The sequence below is a fragment of the Lupinus angustifolius genome, chromosome LG06 (assembly GCF_001865875.1).
Source record: "Lupinus angustifolius cultivar Tanjil chromosome LG06, LupAngTanjil_v1.0, whole genome shotgun sequence".
Taxonomy (NCBI): Eukaryota; Viridiplantae; Streptophyta; class Magnoliopsida; order Fabales; family Fabaceae; genus Lupinus; species Lupinus angustifolius.
Genome location: NC_032014.1, coordinates 2,034,120 through 2,057,103, shown reverse-complemented (window position 1 = coordinate 2,057,103; position 22,984 = coordinate 2,034,120). Strand labels below are relative to the sequence as shown.

At 34.8% G+C, this 22,984-nt stretch overlaps 3 protein-coding genes and 1 long non-coding RNA gene across 7 annotated transcripts; 1 reads left to right on the top strand and 3 right to left on the bottom strand.

Annotated features, from left to right (window-relative positions):
- LOC109348807 (calcium-transporting ATPase 2, plasma membrane-type-like) lies at positions 2,637 to 8,475 on the top strand. Of its 3 annotated transcripts, none has more exons than XM_019589374.1 (8): positions 2,637 to 2,773; positions 3,023 to 3,279; positions 4,548 to 4,602; positions 4,680 to 6,622; positions 6,737 to 6,895; positions 7,037 to 7,208; positions 7,332 to 7,630; positions 7,846 to 8,475. In XM_019589374.1, the coding sequence occupies exons 2-8, from the start codon at positions 3,103 to 3,105 to the stop codon at positions 8,083 to 8,085; spliced, it is 3,045 nt and encodes a 1,014-aa protein (XP_019444919.1). In that variant the 5' UTR covers positions 2,637 to 2,773; positions 3,023 to 3,102; the 3' UTR covers positions 8,086 to 8,475. The 3 variants fall into 3 exon arrangements, with proteins under 3 accessions (XP_019444919.1, XP_019444918.1, XP_019444917.1); XM_019589373.1 differs by having other exon boundaries at positions 3,008 to 3,279; XM_019589372.1 differs by lacking the exon at positions 2,637 to 2,773 and having other exon boundaries at positions 2,893 to 3,279.
- Positions 3,295 to 4,458, bottom strand: LOC109348812. The gene is made up of 2 exons (XR_002107803.1): positions 4,260 to 4,458; positions 3,295 to 4,218 (listed from the first exon to the last, which is right to left on the bottom strand). It is a non-coding gene; the product is annotated as an uncharacterized LOC109348812 (long non-coding RNA).
- On the bottom strand, positions 10,456 to 12,654 carry LOC109348810 (cyclin-D5-1-like). 2 transcript variants are annotated; one of them, XM_019589377.1, is made up of 6 exons: positions 12,516 to 12,654; positions 12,152 to 12,392; positions 11,970 to 12,056; positions 11,602 to 11,893; positions 11,378 to 11,511; positions 10,456 to 11,253 (listed from the first exon to the last, which is right to left on the bottom strand). In XM_019589377.1, the coding sequence occupies exons 1-6, from the start codon at positions 12,539 to 12,541 to the stop codon at positions 11,053 to 11,055; spliced, it is 981 nt and encodes a 326-aa protein (XP_019444922.1). In that variant the 5' UTR covers positions 12,542 to 12,654; the 3' UTR covers positions 10,456 to 11,052. The 2 variants fall into 2 exon arrangements, with proteins under 2 accessions (XP_019444922.1, XP_019444921.1); XM_019589376.1 differs by having other exon boundaries at positions 12,152 to 12,654.
- Positions 17,778 to 22,525, bottom strand: LOC109348808 (formin-like protein 6). Its single transcript, XM_019589375.1, has 4 exons — positions 20,771 to 22,525; positions 20,474 to 20,673; positions 18,988 to 19,229; positions 17,778 to 18,896 (listed from the first exon to the last, which is right to left on the bottom strand). Exons 1-4 carry the CDS (start codon positions 22,219 to 22,221, stop codon positions 18,096 to 18,098), a joined length of 2,694 nt encoding a protein of 897 aa, XP_019444920.1. The 5' UTR covers positions 22,222 to 22,525; the 3' UTR covers positions 17,778 to 18,095.

The window sequence follows — 22,984 nt, the reverse complement described above, 5'->3', positions numbered from 1 at the left end:
TTATGTCACGATGCATTATTTGCAGTTTAATGTATTGAAGAATCTGTTAATCATTAACAATATTGAATCTCCTTTGGATGAGATGTGTGAAAAAATCGTTGTTTTAGTGTTACTCTTCCCTTGGTGTGCATTCTGATGCAATAACGGGTGTAGTATGGAGCATTCTTATTGCTTAATTGGGAGGACAGATTGTATACAAGTGACAGGTTTCAAAGATATGAATTACATTTAGATGACTTTGAAGCCCTCTCCCTCCATTCTCTCCTCTATGAATTCTAATATCCACATTTTATTGTCATTCTGCTACTAATACCCTAATATATATATATCCTGGAATAGTCAAAGAAATAAATATAAATAATATAAATGAATAAATATAAGTAATATAAATGAATAAATACAATATAAATTAAAAAAGGTGAATGAATTTTTACCCTAAAGTTGGTAAACTTTTGTAACTCATCAAACTTATAAACATGACCATTATCATTCTCCACTCAAATCCATTTTGATAATATTACTTGTATTCTGTAATTTAAAAAAACAGTGTAAATTTCGAACCGAGTTCCACAGTTTTTATCTGAAGTTTTTAACTAAGACTCAAAGTTTAGACTTTCCATTGCATTTGAAAAAAGATAAGAGAGTCTTATGACTCCAAAGTTAAGACTATATGAAGAGGTTGGATTTAGAATTTCATAATTTTGAATAAGGTAGACAATCCACTTATTTCAATAGTAAAATAAAATAATTTATTTTATATCTTAGTCGTTTATTCTAAAAAAATCTAATGATTTAAATAAATGAGTAGATTTGAACTATTAATTTTTTTTAAATAAATGACTAAGATGTGGATTAAATGGATTCCTCTACTTTTGACTGGCTAAAGCTTAACCCAGACGATGCATCAAAAAGCAATCCAAGCCCCACTGGCAGAATTGATTCTCATTGAGTTTGGAAAAACTACTCATTGGACTCTCAGAAACAAAGATTGGAAGTGGGAGCTTCTTGTTTTTCATGGGCTTTTGGCCCATCTGTTAAAAAAGAGAGTTACTCACGTGTCTCGTGAAGGGCACTCATGATTCATAGTGGGGTTGTGGAGTGGGTGGGAGGGTTTTTTTATCGAAAATAAGAATAAAAATAAAATACTTGTTTACAATGCAAAGTATAGTATTCCACGTTTAGAAAGGCAAAAAAATCACCTTTTCAATTTGGCCAATTTAATATCAACTAAAAGAAGCCCTTCTGTATATGTAGTGCTAGTATAACTAGCGTTTGGACATCTTATGCCAATAATAACTAAAATTTTAGAGAATTGTCAAAACAACCTCATAATTAACAAACAAATAAAAGATTAACCAAACAGACATTTGGACATTTTACTATAGATTATGGTCGAAGCATAGCTCGTGTTTGTTTAATTAATCTAATAAAGAAATAAAGAAAAGGCCTGATTCGTTGACGTGGTTGGTGAGACAGTCCGAGTAATATTTTTCCCGTCATTTTGGGGCAAAAGGTCCTACAGCACTACTTGGCCTTCCCCATCGTTCTTCACGCGTTTGGCTTTTTTGTTTTGTTTTTATATCAACGTACTTTTTACTTCATTGTTACGCGTTGAATGCCATGAATTATTAATGACACATCCGGAATAATAGAAAATGTACGAAGGGGACATGGAATGGATGTTTGTTGCACGGATAGTGATATATATAATCTATATCAATGTGGTATATGTTACTTATAAATCAATCGTTAATTAATAATATGTTATTTTGCGCCATATATTTTTGTGGGTATAAAAATTAGTAAGAGATTTACTAAGAAAACCAGCGCGTATGCTTCAGAATACAGTTTTTTTTGTAATTGTAAGTGGTGCTCGTTTATATGGTAAAGTTATACTTCTAGTCACTTTTATCATTCTGGTTCGATTTTGTAACTTATGAGTTTCACCCACAAAAAAAGATATTGTTTCAATGATGGTAAGAAAAGGGTTGAGTGGGGTAATGATAAAACTATTTACTTTTGTATGTAAAACTAGCAGCTTTACTAAAAGTTTCAGCTTACACACTAACGTGATATAGGAAAAAAGTTAAATGACTAAAATTAATAAAATAATAACGAAAAAAATGGAATTTTTTTAATGTAAGGTACCAAATTTATGATTTTTTTGCCCCAATATTTGATATATTTATGACATACAATTTGTAAACGAAACCCTCCTAAAATAAACTCAACTGTTTAATATAATATAACCGGAAAGCCCTAAATCACTAACAAAACCCGAAAACCACAATGTATAAAAAAAAACCAACCACTAAATAATCATAAATAATTTTTTAATTTAAAAATACAAAGCGGCAAAAATAAATCAAAAAAATAAATGGACGTTGAGAATTCTGTTGGCTAAATAAGGAAGACCAAGAAGAGAATGCAGGAGACTACTACTACCAGAATTAAAATTAGGTGTGGTTGTTTATTTTAAAATGGCATTGTCATAATTTTCCCAAAGTTGTAACCCATGCAAGACTAGTAGAGTTACAAGTATAATTAATAACCAATTTAATACTTACGCGTAGTGGTTAACTAACCCAAATTATCGATCCATCCAAAACAACACACACTTTTAGAGACCATTATTATTATTATTATTATTACTTCTCTTAGGATCCCCTTTTCCCATTTCTCTGCTTCTTCAACTCATCTACAAGTTTTTTCCCAACACACACAAAACATGATATGAGGTTCTAAGAAACAACCACTTTGTCTTTTTTACAAGGTTAGTTCCTCTCCCTCATTTCTCTCTCTCTCTCTCTCTCTCTCTCTCTCTCTCTCTCTCTCTCCACGAAATGACATTCAAAGTGTGTATATATATATATACATATACCTAACTTATAATAAGGCTGCTAACTATTACTTTCTACTTGCTTTTTAGTCATAATATTATGCCTTTTTATATCCACAAGTGTCTGACTAAGATTATTTCCAATTGATATTTCATAACATAACTCAGAAAGAAAAGGGAAAGAATCAAAAGCAAACATCAAAGTATATACTTGAAAACAAAACAAAGCAAAGGATAGTGGTATTGTATTGTTGGGGGTGGTTATGGAGAGTTATCTAAATGAGAATTTTGGAGGAGTTAAGGCTAAGAACTCATCTGAAGAGGCTCTTCAAAGATGGAGGAAACTATGTGGACTTGTCAAGAATCCCAAAAGACGCTTTCGTTTCACTGCCAATCTTTCCAAGAGGGAAGAAGCTGCTGCTATGCGTCGAACCAATCAGGTACCTGTTCTAAGCTTTTTCCCTTTAATTTCAACATTCTTGTATGCTTCAATGAAATTTTAGATAATGGGTACACTTGACACACAAAAAAGGTAAGAGCTTTTCTTCATACTCATATGTTAGAAACACTATGAGACTAACGAGAGACACAGATTTAACAGATTAACCATGTTGTTTGTATCTCATGTCTCTAAACAGTAATTAAAGAACGGTTCTTGCAATAAGGGTATCTTGGTTAAGGAATCCTTAAATTTTCTTGATGCTGAATTCTTGTTTTTCTATACCGCCCTTAATTTTGTTTTTAACACAAAAACCAAATAAGTAAATGGATGATGAATGTGACATGAAATATTTCTATTTATATTTGTTTCACAATGTTTTGGAGACATTTTGTGCCTTTAATTATCCTCTGGTTCCCCCCTCTGTACAATAATAATGTAACCTGTTTTTATGTTCATATTGATATACCTTGTACGTTTAAAATTCTAAAAATTGAATAGAGGAAGGAGTAAAGGCATCATCTCCTTTGACCCTTGTTCCTTCCAATTCAAGATTAGGACATGAATTTCAAAGCTAAGTCCCAAATTGCTGCTTATATCTCATTCTTACTAATTCTGACCCAGAATTCATAAAGACACAATTATGTACTTTACACTTAAGTTTTTTACATGTTATTAGTCTTGAGCTTATCTTAATCAGAGTGGCAGATAAACAACTTGAATGTTGCTACATTCCTTATAGAAGGACAAAATGAATAGAAGTGCATTGATTAACAACTCTGGAGTTTTATATTCGATATTGCTAATGAGATCTTGGCAATATAGATTTAACATATATATGCACTATAATACAAATAGATAACAACACTTGGACATCTCAAAATAATTATCAAAGCATCAGGAGCAAGTTGGTTATGAACAACATTTGATTACATCACAGCTTATCTATGTAATTTCAAAAAGTTCATAATTTTTCTTGACCTCTTTAAGGTTACTTATTATTTCCCTTTATTGTTGCATTCTACAATTTCTTTTTATGTTCTTGGTGTTGTCTGTAGTTTTTTTTGAGTGGTTGCTTATAATTCTCCTTTCACCCATACTCAGATGTTATATGATCATTTTCTTTTCTTATTCTATAAATGGACTGTTTTTCTTAGTAAGGTACTGAGAAATAAACATGATTCATCTTTTATTTGCTCAAAGTAACAACGCATAGAATGTGCATTTTCATGTTTTAATTCTGGAAGACTCATTCTCTCCTTACTGCAGGAGAAGCTAAGGGTAGCAGTTTTGGTTTCTCAAGCTGCATTTCAATTTTTGCAAGGTAAGTTTCTTCAGCATTATTCTAATACTAAGTAAAGAATCAATATGTTTAGTTGTGAATTGTTATCATACCCACAGGCGTGCAACCAAGCAATTACATTGTGCCTGATGAAGTGGAAGCTGCTGGTTTCCAAATCTGTGGTGATGAATTGGGGTCCATTGTTGAAGGCCATGATGTGAAAAAACTCAAAGTTCATGGTGGGGCTAGTGGTATTGCGGAAAAACTTTCTACATCCACCACTGAGGGGATTAGAAGTGAACCTGATTTACTGAACAAGAGACAACAAATATATGGAATCAACAAATTTACTGAAAGTGCAGCTAAGAGTTTCTGGGTTTTTGTTTGGGAAGCCCTTCAAGACATGACTCTCATGATACTTGCAGTGTGTGCTTTTGTGTCTCTGATAGTTGGTATTGCAACTGAAGGATGGCCCAAGGGGGCCCATGATGGTCTTGGAATTGTTGCAAGTATCTTACTGGTTGTCTTTGTAACAGCAACAAGTGATTATCGCCAATCATTGCAATTCAAGGATTTAGACAAGGAGAAGAAGAAGATATCCATTCAGGTCACAAGAGATAGTTATCGGCAGAAAATGTCAATATATGAATTACTCCCTGGTGATGTTGTACATCTTGGCATTGGTGACCAAGTCCCTGCTGATGGACTATTTGTTTCGGGATTTTCTGTGTTGATTGATGAGTCAAGTTTAACAGGAGAGAGTGAGCCAGTGATGGTGAGTTCTGAAAATCCGTTTCTCCTTTCTGGAACCAAGGTCCAAGATGGATCATGCAAGATGTTGATTACCACTGTTGGGATGAGGACTCAATGGGGTAAGCTGATGGCTACTCTCAGTGAAGGTGGAGAAGATGAAACTCCGTTGCAAGTGAAATTGAATGGAGTGGCAACCATCATTGGGAAGATAGGTCTATTCTTTGCAGTGATTACTTTTGCAGTTCTAGTGCAAGGACTAGTGAGCCATAAACTCCAACAAGGAAAGTTATGGAGCTGGGATGGGGATGATGCATTGGAGATGTTGGAATTCTTTGCCATTGCAGTTACAATAGTTGTTGTTGCTGTTCCGGAGGGGCTTCCATTAGCTGTGACATTGAGCCTTGCATTTGCTATGAAGAAAATGATGAATGACAAAGCCCTTGTCCGACATTTGGCAGCGTGTGAGACTATGGGATCAGCCACAACTATATGCAGTGACAAGACTGGGACACTAACAACCAACCACATGACTGTTGTGAAAACATGCATTTGTATGAATGACAAAGAGGTGAGCAACAAGGCTTCTAGCTTGAACTCTGAACTCCCACCTTCTGTTGTGAAACTGCTGCAACAGTCAATATTCAATAACACAGGAGGAGAAGTGGTGATTAATAAAGAAGGAAAACATGAGATTTTAGGGACTCCGACCGAGACTGCAATATTGGAGTTTGGATTGTCACTAGGTTCCGACTTTCAAGCAGAGCGACAAGCATGTAAACTTGTTAAAGTTGAGCCATTCAACTCTACTAAGAAAAGAATGAGTGTAGTGGTGGAGCTCCCAGGGGGAGGATTACGAGCACACTGTAAAGGTGCTTCTGAAATAATTCTGGCTGCTTGTGACAAGGTTCTTAACTCAAATGGCGAGGTTGTCCCTCTTGATGAAGAATTGTGTAATCGTCTTAAGACTACAATAAACCAGTTTGCTAATGAGGCACTAAGAACTCTGTGCCTTGCTTATATGGAATTGGAAAACGGGTTCTCTGCTGAAGATCCTATTCCTGTTTCTGGTTATACTTGTATAGGAGTTGTTGGCATCAAAGATCCTGTTCGTCCTGGTGTTAAGGAATCTGTAGCCCAATGCCGTTCTGCTGGAATAACAGTAAGGATGGTTACAGGAGACAATATTAACACTGCTAAGGCTATAGCCAGAGAATGTGGGATTTTGACAGATGATGGCATAGCCATTGAAGGTCCAGAATTTAGAGAGAAAAGTCTAGAGGAATTGTTGGAACTCATTCCCAAAATTCAGGTGCTTTTTACTTTCTATATGCAACATCTTGATTCCTTTAATACTCTACTCAATCGTGCCAATGAATTATCGTTGATCCTTTCAGTAACATGATGTTTAATGAATTTCTTGTAGGTTATGGCTCGATCTTCACCTTTGGACAAACATACATTAGTGAAACACCTGCGTACTACTTTTGGGGAAGTTGTAGCTGTAACTGGCGATGGAACAAATGATGCCCCAGCCCTTCATGAAGCTGACATTGGGCTTGCAATGGGCATTGCTGGAACTGAGGTAAGTGCAATGCAAATGCAATGCTTCCCTATGTTAAAGAGGGTCATGTAATTTTAAAGCATGGTCAGATATATGAAACAAAGAAAGGGAGATATTATGCAGTATTTTAGTCATTTAACTCTTAATCTTGTATTTGTACAGGTCGCAAAAGAAAGCGCAGATGTCATAATTCTTGATGACAACTTCTCCACAATAGTGACTGTGGCCAAATGGGGACGATCAGTTTACATAAATATTCAAAAATTCGTACAGTTCCAGCTGACTGTTAACGTGGTAGCATTAATAGTGAACTTCGTATCAGCCTGTGTGACTGGTTAGTGAGATAATTAGCCTCATTTGATTGTGAAATTCACATCAACCTGTATGATAGCTTATAAAAGCTTTTTGTACTCAGATTTTTCTTGTGACATTAAATGCAATGCATTCTTTTGTACAGGAACTGCACCACTAACAGCTGTTCAACTTTTGTGGGTGAACATGATAATGGACACACTCGGAGCACTTGCACTTGCAACCGAACCTCCAAATGATGATTTAATGAAGCGCTTGCCTGTTGGAAGGAAGGGGAATTTCATCAGCAATGTCATGTGGAGGAATATCTTGGGACAATCATTGTATCAGTTTATGGTGATATGGTTTCTGCAGGCAAAAGGAAAATCCATATTTTCCCTTAATGGCACTGATTCGGATGTGGTCTTAAACACACTTATTTTCAACACATTTGTCTTCTGTCAGGTAAATTTTCTGAAAAACTAAACAATGTTTGTTAGATTGTAGAAGCAGGCATGTTTGACAGCCCAAGGTTAACATAACCAATTTGCTTAGGAAAATTTATGACTCCAAAACTTGAATTGACAAATGAGGGAAGATTAATTCTAAGTAAATGATAATTCAGATTTACCTGTTGGATAAATGTGCCTGACTAAATGTTGGTTGATTTGGTTATGCAGGTTTTCAATGAGATAAACTCACGTGAGATGGAGAAAATAGACGTTTTCAAAGGCATATTCGATAATTATGTTTTCGCTGCTGTCCTCAGTGTCACTGTTTTATTTCAAATCATAATAGTTGAGTATTTGGGAACCTTCGCAAACACAACACCTCTCACTCTGGCACAGTGGTTCTTTAGCTTATTGGTTGGATTTCTAGGCATGCCTATTGCTGCACAACTAAAGAAGATCCCAGTTTGAAGCACTTTAATGCGCATCTTTTCTCTCGAAAAACAATTGATTTGTTAGGGTTTGTTAACTTAGCTGTTACGGTGCTTTGAGGTCCTTTATTTCTATAGTTTCACTAATTCTGGTATTGCTCGAGGCTTTTTTGGGTTATAACCAGAAATGGCGCAGCTAACTGATCATTTGGAGTCTCGAAGCAGTTATCAACAAGCAACTGGCAAATCACTATTTAACCAATTTATTTATTAGTTTATTTTCAAGGCCTGTAGAATGATGGATGAAGTAGAAACCTGATTTGGTTGCTGTAGACAATGTTGACTCTTTTAGTGTCATTGGATTGAAAATGGTTGTACATCAGTGCTGCCAAACATTCTACCTTATTTCAATTTAGCAGAAAAATGGTTACCGAATTCTGCTATGCATCAAGAGCTTCAAATCTTTGATGCTCTCGTCTTCGAAACCAAACTGAGTGAATGCCTCGTCTACCTATGAAAAAATGCATAATACAATATCTACTGAATGGCGAAGTGATATTATAATTACATAATTTTATGTAATTGATGTTGTTAATGATCTTATAGATGATTGATTAATACCAATCAATGATATAAAGAAATCCAAACCAAAACTACATTCTTCTTTGGTGCGTCAGCAATCTTGATAGCAGAAAAGGCAGATTCTACAAATTCAACTTCCACATTCTTCACACAGAGTCAATCGAAGAAGAAAAACTGAATCCGATTCAAACATGATTAAATTATCGAGCAGCAACTGAACAAGGATGCAAATTGAGACAAGTAATTAATGTCCCTTCCCTAAAGCTAGTTTTGTCCACAATTCATATGTCACGCAAATGAGACAAGTAATTAATGTCCAATCCAAAATAAGAAACGAAAATAAGACAATAACGTTTTTCTTATGACATACATAAGAGCATAAGTGTTTTAACCCTATGATGACGTAAATGTTTGTGGTCCAACTACAACGAACATTAGGAACATATCTCTGCAACCCATTCCTTGACAATTATGTATATGGACAAACATTTGGGCATTCAAACCGTATGACATCAAATGTGGTCGATAGGATTTATTATTCAGAATGTTAAACTCACAACAATTACAACGTTAAACCATAAGTGAGTATACGGTTTAAAAATACGTGAGTATACGGTTCAAACGCCACCATAAGTTCTAATGATTAATATCATGGTAAACATTTGCATATCATTTCACTTCAGAAACTAGCTCACTAGAAAAAGTTACTGCCCAATTCTAATAAACGATTCCGTAGTAATTAATCTATTGAAAAAATGTGAACACTTCAACAAGAGTAAATGTACTCGTTTGTCAAATATATATTTTCAACATGGGAAGATTTATCAGTGGGTGAACCTTTTCACTCATAATGTGTATCAGCATTCAAGGTCAATCCAACCATACATGCAATATTAACTGTTAGATTTTTACCAAGAATGTGCTACACAGGGTCTAAAAGAATCTCCTTCACTTGGTTTAGTCTCCATGTGAAGCAAGGAACAACAATAGGGTACTCACGGTAATCTGTTTGGGCAAAATACAAGATTGGTGCCAGTCTCAATATGTATGCAACCATCAAGAACTTGTGGATGATAAAGATTCTGACACCAATTTCCCTTGAATCTCATCTTCCTTATCTCCTACCTCTCCCCTAGCCCTATCTTACTAGCTAAACGCATCACAATAATAGGGTCTTATATCAGTAGATCAACGCATTGTTGGTAATTAGTTTCAGGTATTAGTAGGTTCGAGAACAAGGAAAACTTTTTACTGATACGTGATTTGCAACGGTACGTGGATGTGGGAATGAATACAAATACATGTTGTGCTTTTACCTTGCAACTCATCATATTTAAAGCACTTAATAGTAATACAGGGATGCATGTTGCATGTATTTATTTAATTTGGCATCTGAAATTCTGTTTTTCATGAGAAAATGTGCTTAAGTTTATGAGTTTTCATGACCCAGTAGAGGACTCTCATGATCTACAATGTTCTGTGCTAGGCCATAATGCCCTCACCTTTTTTCTCAATTGGGTAGCAACCAAATTAAAGCCCACGCAGTGTAACCACTCAGATTTTTAACCTTTCATCCGTTTGATTAATATTTTAGTAACTTATTAGCACAGGCCATGCTAAGAACCGTACTAAACCTACACCCCAAATGCTATACCATTCATAGGGCTCTAATAACATCACTAATTTACAGTACAACTAAGAGTTACATAAAGTTTCCTAGTCCTCCTGAAAAAGGAGCCTTGTCCCAAGCAAACATATAATCACGTTCAACTTTCCAAGCATTATCAAAGGCCAAAAAAAATGCAACATAGATACATTAAATCAACCAAAATCAATTCTCCATTCTCTATGGCTTTCAGCCTTTTGAAAGACATAGAAAGCATCCCAAGCTCCCCATCATAGGGTAGTAGGGTTGCTATAACTATAATTATTGTGTCCAAAGTTACAAACATAAAAATATCATTCTAACAAAAATAAGGGAAAGAAAGAAATGCAACTGAAAAAGTAAAAAAATGTAGTAGGGGCATTTCAAGAAAGCAAACACTGCCAGAAATCACTATCAAGAAATAGGCTTCAATATCTAGCTTTCTGACATTTCATTTCACCTCCTTAATGAATGACTTGTGCACTTTGAGTCATCTTCATTCTTCTCGCTGTAGGCTATAGCTAACAACTTTTATTTATTTATTTACTCGTTCCTTTTTCTATGTTTTCTTGGTTGTTACTCCCTAACACTTTTTGTTGGGTATTGAAAAATAAAAACCCCAATCGTCAATGCTAAATCATTCCACGAAATAGTGGATGACTCCAACTAAACCTATAAAACTGACAATAATCAATTTTCAGTTGAAAAAAGATCCTAATCCAATCAATAAATACCAACCATATTTTCCTTTGGAACATAATAAACTCTATCAGGTGCAAACTATGGCCGATGTAGCTTTTGTCCAGGACAACTTTTACTGTTCTCAAAAGGATGTTTTCTCTTGGTTCCTGAAGAAGTGTCAAATGGGTTCTCAACAACACACGTGGATGTTGAATGGGTGGAAAATAGATTCGAGGAAGGGGTCTTAACTTTGTTTCTCTTCTTCTCCTGTATCAGATTGTAACATGAAAATACATGCCCCTGTTGCATATAATTAAGAAACATCATCAAATTGTGTTCTTTTATTTATTCATCTCTTTAATTTTCTTTATCCAATCAAGAAAATTTCAAGAATGTGAATGCTCTACTAAAAAAATAATCTTACACTTTCTATATTTCCCCATGATGAGATTGCACTTATCATAAGGTCTATAGCATTTCTTGTTAATGTAGCATCAAAAGCGGCCAATACAGCAGCTGAAGCAATAATAGATGGCCGTTGATCCATCAGATTAATATCTGCACATAAAAAAATAAACTTTCAAATAATTATATAATCATTATAGTACTATTACTATTTAATTAGAAAATTGCTTTACTTTAAATCACCTTTGACCAGTGCCACAATATAATCAATGGCTTTTGTGATTATAGTTTCTGGTCTGGATCCAGGGCAGAACTTGGTGACAAAGTAATGCAGATAAGGAAAAGGCGTTACTGATCCCATTTTCCATTCCAATGTACTCAAAATCATTATCTCCATGTTCTTAATCACTCTGTTCTGAAACCTATACTCTTCTGATGGATACTCAGATAGAGAGGGCACATTTTGCTCTTCCATCTTTGCTGCTAGGGATAAACATGCCACTGATAATAACTTAATAGCCCAAGGTTTGGATTCCTATATCATAATGGAAAAGTTATAATCAGCAAAAAATTGATACTATGTTGAAACTATGATTAAATTAAAGGCTTACATCGATGGATCGCTTTGAAAGGAATTGGTCCAAGTATGTGATTGATAAATAAGCTGTGTGAACTTTGAATCCAAATTTTGCCTGTGTCTGAATAAAACAATAAAAGCTTCACAAATCAGCAAGAGAAATATTAATAACAAAACACAAGCAAAAATTCTTAAGCTTGGGTGATGAAATCTAACAATGAAAATCCAATCAATAGCATCAAGACGAGCACTTCTCAACCAGAATCTGTTTGAGCAATCATGATTTGATGACAAACCAGGACAACTAGGGGATAAGAACCCCATTTCTTGTGTGAACAAATATTCAATGTATTTCTCTTCATCATCCAAAATGAAACATGGGTTATAAAGTGAATCAATGCTAGTATTTTCATCATATTCAACAAGGAAGCTAGCTCCACCTTCTTCACACATAAGACTGGACAAAGAAATGGAGATGCCAGAGCTCCCCATATTATTTCTTTTGTTTCAATTACGTAATGTTATGATCAAAAAAATCTCTCAAACTTCAACACTTAATTCGTAGGTAGAATCTAATTACTCAATCACGGGAGAGATATTAGACATGGGTAGGTGGATTTTGAGGTTGAATGGAGAGAGGGGAAGAGTGGAGTAATGAGTTGGAAGGGTGCCAAAAAAAAGAAGGAAAGGAGGTTAATTATGAGTTACAGGGTTTTGAGGAGGTTATATCATAGATGTCTATACTCTACACATACACTAGTAAAGAGAGAGATTTGAATGTGGTGGATTGGCCAAGGGGTATTCATTATATATATATATGGTAAGTGATATTTCACTTGTGCGTTTCTCTGTATTTTTTGTTTTCCCACATGTATCATCACACTAATCATAGCTGAAAACATTCACATATATGTGAAGCTTCAAATAAGTATTTTTTCCATTCATAATACTCAAACTTAAGAGGAATCAAACATATATTACTTAACTATTGTCATGAGTGTTTCTTACTTTAAGAGCTGTTGGATGGTCACTTTTGTGCATCTATGGCAAAGGTTTCATTTGGTCATAGTGTTCATTATAAACTCCACCTTGTTTCCGCTTGCTCCCTTTTATGATGATATTTTTCCATCCTTGTTAATCCTAGTTTTGAGTTTGTTGTTGTCATGTTGAATACATTTTGAATGAAAAAATCGTTGAAATTAAGTGTAAATAGATCAGAAAATTGCTTACCAAAATAAAGTTGTTAACATAGAAAAGATAGTGATCGATTCAAAGTTTCAAAGATGTATAACAAGATAAAATAAGTTTAAACGAACTAAATCCTATGCCCTATCAATTATCTATAAATAAATAATGTAACAACAACCAAAACCTTTTTTATGCAAAAGTTGTACATTAAAATTTAGAGAAAAGTGAGAAAAGCTCTTGCCCATTTTGCATGTTTTAGAATCTGTTTTATGTTTTGGAGATGAATGAAATGGAAGGTTTTAGAATCATGAAATACACTTGTGTAGAATGAGTCTAAAAACCTTATTTTTTCATTTATTCTCATCCAAAACCTAACTCACAAATCAACCATTGAATTTTAACTATTGGTCAAGTTATTCTTTGCATAAAAGATAATTTAAATTTACACTTTATGGCACTCCGTAATAACCTATTGGTAAAGAATTAAACAATGTGGACTAGACCTACCATGAGTCTTCACGCTTTTGTTTATAAGCTACAGTCAATGAAAGCATTTTCTTAATCTGATAATCGGAAAACCGTGACTGTTTGAAAAATTTGTATACACTAATAAAAGAAGGATCTGAGCAGAGTGAATATTTTTACCAAACAAAGACTTGAGGTCATGGCCTAATATATTTCTTAATCCACATTTCAGTTTGAATAACTAACTTGATAATGTTAGAATTAAATTAAATTAAAGGACACAAGATCCAAAACCTGAGATGCCACTATATTTTGTGGAATACCGACTTTTAAATTACAGTAGTCATTGACTGCCAGATACTCATTCACCGAAATAAATAGTGAATTATCATTATCATTATCATAATGATTTATTTATAAATTTGAAATCCATAAACATGTAATCAACAAAATGTTATTCGAACAATATTATTGCATGTGAGGGTATACTACTATGGTTTCAGATGAGCAAAATAATAATTGATAATATGTCTTAAGCGAAGACATGAAGTGAGTCAAAATAATTAAGTTGAGAAAGTTTGACTATATGTCTGTCATTATTGGTTGGGTTGAGAAGTCTCAAACCATTTAAATTTAGCACATTTTGTGATGTTATTGAGCCTGATATCATTGGATTGCATCTAAACGTAAGCCCGAATGTAATATACGTTCAAATATTTATTCAACGGAAAATAGAATGAAGAAAATGTATGCTGATCATGGGAAGAATAGTTACACCCGAGAAAACATAGTGCTTAGATAGTTCACATCATAGAAGAGGATACAATTATATGCTGTCTCACACTTTATCTCACTCCATATTATATAGGCATATCATTGGTCAGAAAAAATATATTTAAATTAAAATTTAATTATTAAATAGTTTTTTAACCAATCACCAGCTTATGGTATATGGAGTGGTACAAAATATAAGACAACAGATGTGCTCCTAAGGAAGAGAACTTCATGTAGTATTGTCTTATACTTTTCCATACTAACACCTCTAATGCTTTTCTAGATTTACTAGTGAAATAAATATTTGGTTGTTGTAGTTGTTCATGTGATTGTTGAGTATCAATCAAATTTGCAGTTATTATCATAATCTAATCATCTCTTTTTTTTCCCTTCAAAAAAGTTACTTTTGGATATGATACTCTAAAGTGGAGTCACCCATAATAAATAGTCAAATCCATTAAACAACTTAAGTATGAACTCCTTCTTAATATTCCAGTTAATTGAAAAGGTTGATCGATCTGCAAAAGGAATTGTTTCCCTTTAACAAGGGGGAAAAGCTAAAACATTAAAGCTGGTTTACGTTGAACAAAGATTTTGCAAATTGGTTATTAGAGAATTTTATGTTGATGATAGATAAAGTTGTACCTAGAAATTTAACATCCAATATATACAAGTGTTTCAGATTTAATATAATTCCTTTGGAATGGAAAGGGAATTGGGGATTTTAGAGGGGCCAGAATTAGAAGGAGAGAAAAGAATTGATGGAAGTATGATAGCACACGTGAATAAATGAGGGTCGTCACGTGTGAAAGGCTGAACCACATTCAGTTTGGAGTAGCATCAAAGATTTTATAAAAGAGAAGGCAGAGTGAGGAAGAAGACGCTCCTATTTTATCCGAAGTTGTAACCCACTCATAATATATATTATATAGAAAATGTATGTAATAATAATGTAATAATTTTATACAATATCAGTTCATTGTATATAGATATTACACTCTATATTATAACACTCTCTTATAATCCCAATATGATTTATTATCATGTTACAAAGTGGGATTGGATGTATAACATCAAAGGTTTTAGAAAATTAACATGCATATAGAGATAATTTTGAATGATCTTATGCTTATGTGGGAAAAGACATTGTTGAAGTATCAAATCATCATACTAATTTCAGCAGTATCTACATAGTAAATTTTAAGAGTATCTATAAATGATATAAACGAAAAAAGTGAATCATATTGATAATATATAAAAGTTTTTTATATAGTGAATAATATTATTTACTTATTTGTATATTAATTATTATTAAGTTCAAATAAAAATATTAGAAAATACTAGTAGTAGTAGATGATTCATGATACATTGGGCTTAGGTAATGGTGATGGGAAGACAAACTTCCTAGTACCTTTGACTGTAAAACATCATGAAGCCCAAGATGGTCAACAAGTTTGACCGTTTATGAGTCTTGCTTACAGATGCAGAATGGGGTTGGGAAAAACAATCATGGTTCCAAGAATACGGCTTTAACTCAATCACTACTATGTCTCATATCATGAGTGTGTGAGATTTTTCACAAAGAGAGATAGCATTATATGAAACATGTACAGTTCCTGAATGGACTTATATGGAAAATAAATAAAAAATGTGGTTGGAATTGCTGAGCTTCAGAATTACTGATACTATGTCATATGTATAATATTGCTAGCATAGTAGCAAATTGAATGTTGTTTGGCCACCATTCATCAATTCCCTCATTTGTCAAGCTATTCAGTGCTGAATTTCATCATTTCGCAACTACCACAGTTATTCTTTTTCCTTTTTTATATATTGCTATTGCTGCTTTATCAGATTTCATGGCGTTGGATGATGGATAGTTACTGTGACCCCATTAATTTGAGACACAAATTCGTAGAATCAAAAATATAGTTGCAAGAACATGAGGGTACTGTCCGACATAGAGAGGAATCCTTCCAAAAGTAAAAGCTAAAACAACATGACATTTTTAACATTTAAGTATAATAAGATGACATTTTAACTTAAAAGCAAAAATAAAAACAAACACTTCCATCTCTATTACAATTTACAAATAACTAGTTGATATTTTAATCTTACTAGTAACTAGTAATACATAGGGGAACACATCAAGATCACAAGCAATATTGACAAGAATGTATGCACATTTATTAGCCTATATATAAATATGCAAATTACTATCTTGATTGATCTATGATGGTGGCATAATCGTTAATAATGGAGTGTTCCTAAGAATCAACCCAGTTGATAAAAATGTGAGCCATGGAGTACGAAGTGTAAGATACCACGTTCAAAATCTAAAATAATTCGCTCTTTTTTAACCCCTTGAAAATAGAAAGAAAATGTTTTGATAAAGATTAATATTTGTCTATATAAATAAAACAAATATGATGCACCCTATGCTATGTAATAGGGGAAATACATACTCTAACCAAAGTTAAGTTTTATCCTTTAACCACTCTTATTCTGCTTATGTGATTTTTGAGGGACCACAGTCTAATCTTTAAACTGCTCTGCTTATTGATTTAATTGGAGTTTCTACTCCATGATTGATTTCAATTTAATCTCTCTTCGCTAGTCTCAGGCATGTTGCTAAAAAAAATCAATCAGGATAATGAAAGGGTGTCAGCCTTTATCGGCTTATATTGACAATTGATGAAATGATGATTTATTTTTTAGATGGTACCCTCTTATATTGTTTATCATGTTTTTACATATTAAAGCTCTCCTCATTAGCCACAATGTAAAAAAGATAAATACATTTATCTTCAAATATAATGTTTTATACTTATTGTTGGAATTTGTTAAAGATTATATCGTGCTATTCTGAATTGTTGCGAACTATGCAGACAACACTTATATATATAAAAAGTTTTTTCGAAACAAATTTAGTTAGAAGGAGGGCCTAAACTTGGTCGGCCCAAAGCTACCAAGAGTTTGTTCATTGGGCCTCATTCTAGGTCTGATAGGACTTGTAAATGTTGCTTCGAAGGTTGTCATGCTTAGTTGGCTCAAATCTTCAACGACCTGTTTATTCTTTCTTGGGACAAAATTATTTTTGTTACTAATAAGATTAAGGGTGTTCTTCAATCAACAGTTACAAATTAGTTCATTTCAAGGCATAGAGATTAGTGAGTTTTGCCTTTACCGTATTTTTTCCCCATACACATTGTAGGATTTAAACCCCTAACATCATGCTATTTGCTGAAACATATGCATGGTTGAAATGTTAAACTAGTCACCTCATAATTTGTTCAACCATTGTTATCACGTGAAGTTCTAAAACTTTTGAATTTGTTAGTCCTCATAATGCCTCGTCCCTAGTGTGTGGTTTGATTGTTAAATGATAAGCATGCTGCATGCATAAAGGAATTGGTGCAAAACTGCTATTTATTATTAGTAATTGATTCAAAAAATACATGTAGGAGCCTCTTAGGTAATTCAATACATTCTTATATGAAAATGTGTGGAACTGATCTATTCTAGTAACTTCTATTTTGATTGTAGCGTGTGTTGAAGTTGATGAAAGAAAATGATGCCATCCCCTGCACCTCCCTCTAGTGGATTGTGCGTTGTTGAAATCCTTTTTCAAGTTTAAACCCAATGAACTTAATCAGGGAAGTTCTGCAAAAAATCATTCATTAACTTTCACTTTTATTCTGAGAAACTTGTAATTTCTTCCATATTCACAGTACTAAGGAGATGAGCTTTCCTCATCAGAGCTTCTATCCTGTCTTGGATTGTACCTGTTGAGAACAGGCAATGATGCACTTGCAGCTATGCGGAAGGATCGGGAAGAACCACCAACAATTCTATCATGCATCTGCATCTTTCCCACTTCTTTGCACACCTGATCCAGAATATTTAGAAAGTCTCTTACAATCATAAAAATTCTGAAAGGGTGAGCTTCTTCCTTTGTTGTATCACCGTGAAAGTATTGTGTAACTTCTTTCACAAGAAATAAGGTATTTCTCTCATCAGCCTTAATCCTAACAATTTCATCTTCGGCATCTCTCAGGAATAGCTTTGTGGATTTGAAGAAATTCCCTTGCACATCTGGCTTCTCGTATTGCAGAACCAATCGTACTTTATCGAGCCCCGTTTCAAGCTTTGAAAGGTAACTGCTCAAGACATCTGAGTCCATTGCTGCTGCTTTTTTTACATTACTAAGGTCTCTACCGAGTCCAGCCACAACCTGCAATCCTTGCTTCTTAAACTCATCCTCGTTAAAATTGGAACTCATTTGGCCCTTGACATTCCCATTTTCAGATTCACCACCTGCACCTTCAGATCTAATAATCTCTTGGACCACAAAGTGGAGCAATGTAGTCTTTCCATCTGCTCCTTTTATATCTACGAGTTTTAAGAGTGTGTCCAGTTTGAATGCTTTAGCATCACCTCGATTGGTGCCAATGTTCATTCTGTTTCCTGTCATTAGAACAGCTTCAAGGAGTTTGAAGAATAATCGGCTGTTCCTTAATTCCTCACTTGCTGCCTGACAAATATTTAACAAACTGTTTGATTAGTTTCTAAGAAGACAGCATGGGATCAAAGATAACAAGGGGGTGAATATAAGCTATCCAGACCTCTAAGGTTTGAAAAGACTTTCTAAGGTAGTTAACTTCTGCATCAAAGTTGGCCCTATACAGCATAGCTTCAACTCTTTTAAATGCAAAAGGGATATCAAGCACTGCTTTAAGAAATCTTTCTGCAGATCCAAGTTTTGATAGGTCACCATCATAGTTTTTAAGTTTTATCTCTTCCTCTTTTGTAGGAGCCATCTTTACTAGGGTTTCCAATAGTTCAGCACCCAAACCTTCCGGATTCCCTGTTTCACCCAAAAACAAAATCAACCATGATGTTTGCAAAGTAAAAACAAACGATAGCTGTGTCAGGGAAACGACCTAAGCTGGAAACAACTAGTGTGTACTAATTTCAAACAGTATCGTTAACTAAATTAAAATTGCTTCATGGAGGAAAAAATTTAGAATGGACTAAACTCTTTCATATCTTACAGCCTCACACTTACCTGTGTGATCTGAGGTTTGAGGCACAATAGAAGTGTTTGACATGCATTTCATTTAGAATTTGACACAAGTTCAAGTGTTTATAGGAATAATGGCTGACTATCAGTGGACTGTAGGAAAGCAATAACCAAGAGTTATTGGTTTATCCTTAGTCGATATCAAGCATGAAGGAAATAGAGATTATAATGTCTATTAGGAAAAGAAGTAAAGATAAAGACGGAGTGACATAGAGGATAGAATAACCACACAGAAATTCACTGTTCTAAGAAACAAGGGTGCTATTGCTTTTAGAGAAAGCTTGACAGTTACACACAGACAAGGCCAATCTATTTAGTTAAGGAATTGTTACAGTGATAGGCTGGTTGATTATAGCGGCAATGACAATCTAAAGTTTGATAACAATAATAATTGCTCAGGAAAAGGAAATGAAAATAAAAAAGAGTAAAATCAAGATCTTTCTCAGCTGGCAGTAGTGGAAAAACCAGTGTGAACACACCATGGTGGAAGTTTGATCATTGTTTTACACTTGTTATGGAAGTTTTAGTCACCAGAACTCTCTTAATTTATGAGCTGGAATTGGTCTTTACCGCATTTTCAAATTCACTATTCCAGACTACTTAATTTTCCATCTCCATTGAAAAAACATAATAACTCACATGACATGATGATTTTTAGACATTTTTCATACTTGATTGAAGATGCAATCATGATGACTTTTTCTTTAAGTTCTTGAGCTATGCACTCTGTTACTATATGATTCCTACTCTACACAGTGTTGCCATAAACAGTTATGGGTAACTATATGCCCCGAACTCCAATTCCTTCCATGATATATACAGACATTGTCAACATATTTAAGAAGTAATATTTTTGCAGGTGAAGGTGATAATAAATAATCTAACCAAAGGAATATGCATGTCTTAATGAGTGTGCACATGAAACCGTGAATCAAGCACTTCAGATCTGGGTACTAGAAAGTTGACAAATGCAATTTTAAAGTCTTATTACTATCCAGAAATGAGAAACAATGAATAAAACGACATACCATCTAAAAGAGCTTCTGACACCTCATCTCTTGTGACATTGAGTGCCCTTATTAGTATAGCTATGTTTTGAGACTTCTTGGGGTCTAAAACCCTCTTCTCCTTATCAATGGAAGGGATAACTGACTTTCTTGGAGGTTCTTTAGGTACAGAAGTTGTGGCATTGCAGCCAAATAAGGACTCCATCATGCCCTCATTTAATCTACCCCAAAAAAATGTACCATACCTTAGAAATGAATATAAATTGAAAGATAGTAAAAGCCCAAAATAGAAGGAAGTTAGAATTTTAGTTAACTTACGGAAATGTGCTAGATTTGAGGTGGTCCCACACAGTATCACGGTCAGAGGTTGCTCGAACTTTGTCCCAATGTAAAGCTTTCAACTTTGGTTTCTCATTCTCTTCTACCCTCTCCTCAGAAAACCTTACACCACCATTCACACTTTTATTATCAACATTCTCTGAAGGTGGGCCTTTTTTTACACTGCTATCACCTCCTTCACTTGGACTGAAAGATTTCTCATTTCTTGATTCACGTGTCGATGAAACACTAACTATTGGAGACTCTTTTTTTCTCGGTGGCGGAGGAGGCGGAGGAGGCGGAGGAGGTGGAGGAGGTGGAGGAGGAGGAGGAGCATTGAGTACAGTCCTAGAAACCTTCGTGGCTTTGTTGATTGGTGATCGAAGATGCGTTAAATTCGGAGCTGGGGGAGGTGCTGAAAACTTTGGTCTTCTAGAACTTCCTGAATTCACTTGTTTATCAGGTGGTGCTGGTGCCGGAGACGGCGGCAGCGGAGCCTGCTTTATAGATGGAATTATGATATGCCTAATATCCGGCGAGGAAACCGAAACTCGAGACTTCGGGGAAGTTCTCTTCGAGAACGGAACCGGAGGAGGTGGTGGTGGTGCGGCAGCGGCAGCGGTGGGGCTACTTTTAACGAGAGAACTCTGACGTGAAACCGGCGTGTAATACCCTTCATCGTAACTCACCGACGAGTTTTGCGGCGAATGAAACGCCGTCGTGGCGTGACTTTCCTCATCAGAAGATGACGGAGACGCCGCAGGCGGGTAATTCCCATCGGAATGAGGCTTTCTCAACGGCGGCAGTGGATGCAATTCAGGACTTGGACGGTACCGTTCCGATCGCTTAACAGAATTGAGCTTCTGATACGGCGACCTATTCGACTCCGTTCTCGTTGGCTCAACTGTTCCAATGTAGAGAATACTAGACGATGGTGGGGCCCTCGTATCCTCCAGGTTCGGGTTCGGGTCCCGAGCCACGAGCTTCTGAGTTTCCCCTTGGTGTTTAGCTTTGTGCTTGTACAAGAAGAACGCCAGTGCAGTTAACATTCCAAGAGTCACAATTCCAACCGAGATCGCAATCGCAACTTTCTTCGTTCCCTTGTTAGGTTGCGTTGGGTTCGAATTCGAGAGTGTAGCGTTAGAAGTTATTGGTTCTAATTGAGGTGGCGGTGGTCCCGGTGGATTCTCGTAGAAGAATGGAATGTTACCGTCAGGAGAAGGAGGAGTCTCTGTTTCCGTCGGCGGTGACTCGGTGGTTGATGGTGGTGGAACAGAACTCTCAGGGAACAATGGTTGGTGGAGAATTCTTCTAGAGTGAGATTCATTGCTTGAGTTATTTGAATTTAAGGAGTGGAATTGGAATTGAATAGTGTTGACTCCTTTTGCGAATGATAGAGACGATGTGGTAATAGTGATAAGGATGATAATAAAGAAGGTGAAGGCTTTCATAGTGAAGAATTGTGGGTTTTGCTTATTCTTTTCTCTTTCAACCAATTCATGTCTCTCTGGGTTGCAAAGCAAATTGCTGAGCTGCAAAGAAAGAAAGAAAGAAAGAAAGAAAGAAGAAAAGACAGAAAGAAAACTTGTTTAGACTGTAAGATCTGGATTCTGTCACCACAAACTAGCCCCACTTTTATTTTCTTTTGTTCAATAACATTAACAACGTTTGTGTATCTGTATTAAGTAGTATAATACTCCATTACTAGCGTGAGCGCTCATCATTAGTGTCTCAAAACTATTATGAGATTAATTATCTATTGTTGCTTACGACATATAGGGACTTGAGTCCTTTCTATAATCAGGTTTTTTATTTGTAGATAAAAAATATTTGGAAGAGTCTTCTGTTAGTCACTGATTATACAGTCATTAATTAGTTTTGTAACTTGCGTATATAAATATCAAAAATGTTATTTTGATAAATTATATAGATGGTAGTTTTTAATTATTTTTTTATCTTCAGGTGATTTCTGGAAGTGTTTGTAGATATCTAAAATGAAAAAAATAAGTTGGATAATAAATATTTTAATTTGTTATATAAATTGTGAAAATTTTAATTCTTTTTTATATCTTTTGTGGTGTCATTGTTAGTCAAATGCAATAGTCTTATTTGTTAATCTTAATTCAAGGTGTGAAAATGAGAAGAAAACATGACAGTGTGCAATGAAGGTGGATGCTTCATTGTATTAATAGAAAAATAAATAAGGAATGTGAT

What these genes read in the sequence shown, in the direction of transcription:
- LOC109348808 (XM_019589375.1), bottom strand. Translation starts at nt 22,221, where the DNA reads ATGAAAGCCTTCACCTTCTTTATTATCATCCTTATCACTATTACCACA. An exon ending in GTCAGAAGCTCTTTTAGATG is followed by an intron (nt 19,230 to 20,473) that starts GTATGTCGTTTT and finishes TGGGTGAAACAG; the next exon opens with GGAATCCGGAAGGTTTGGGT. An exon ending in AGTCTTTTCAAACCTTAGAG is followed by an intron (nt 18,897 to 18,987) that starts GTCTGGATAGCT and finishes AATATTTGTCAG; the next exon opens with GCAGCAAGTGAGGAATTAAG.
- LOC109348807 (XM_019589374.1), top strand. Translation starts at nt 3,103, where the DNA reads ATGGAGAGTTATCTAAATGAGAATTTTGGAGGAGTTAAGGCTAAGAAC. An exon ending in TGCATTTCAATTTTTGCAAG is followed by an intron (nt 4,603 to 4,679) that starts GTAAGTTTCTTC and finishes TCATACCCACAG; the next exon opens with GCGTGCAACCAAGCAATTAC. An exon ending in AACTCATTCCCAAAATTCAG is followed by an intron (nt 6,623 to 6,736) that starts GTGCTTTTTACT and finishes AATTTCTTGTAG; the next exon opens with GTTATGGCTCGATCTTCACC.
- LOC109348810 (XM_019589376.1), bottom strand. Translation starts at nt 12,427, where the DNA reads ATGGGGAGCTCTGGCATCTCCATTTCTTTGTCCAGTCTTATGTGTGAA. An exon ending in TTTCAAAGCGATCCATCGAT is followed by an intron (nt 11,894 to 11,969) that starts GTAAGCCTTTAA and finishes ATTATGATATAG; the next exon opens with GAATCCAAACCTTGGGCTAT. An exon ending in TATTGTGGCACTGGTCAAAG is followed by an intron (nt 11,512 to 11,601) that starts GTGATTTAAAGT and finishes TTTTATGTGCAG; the next exon opens with ATATTAATCTGATGGATCAA.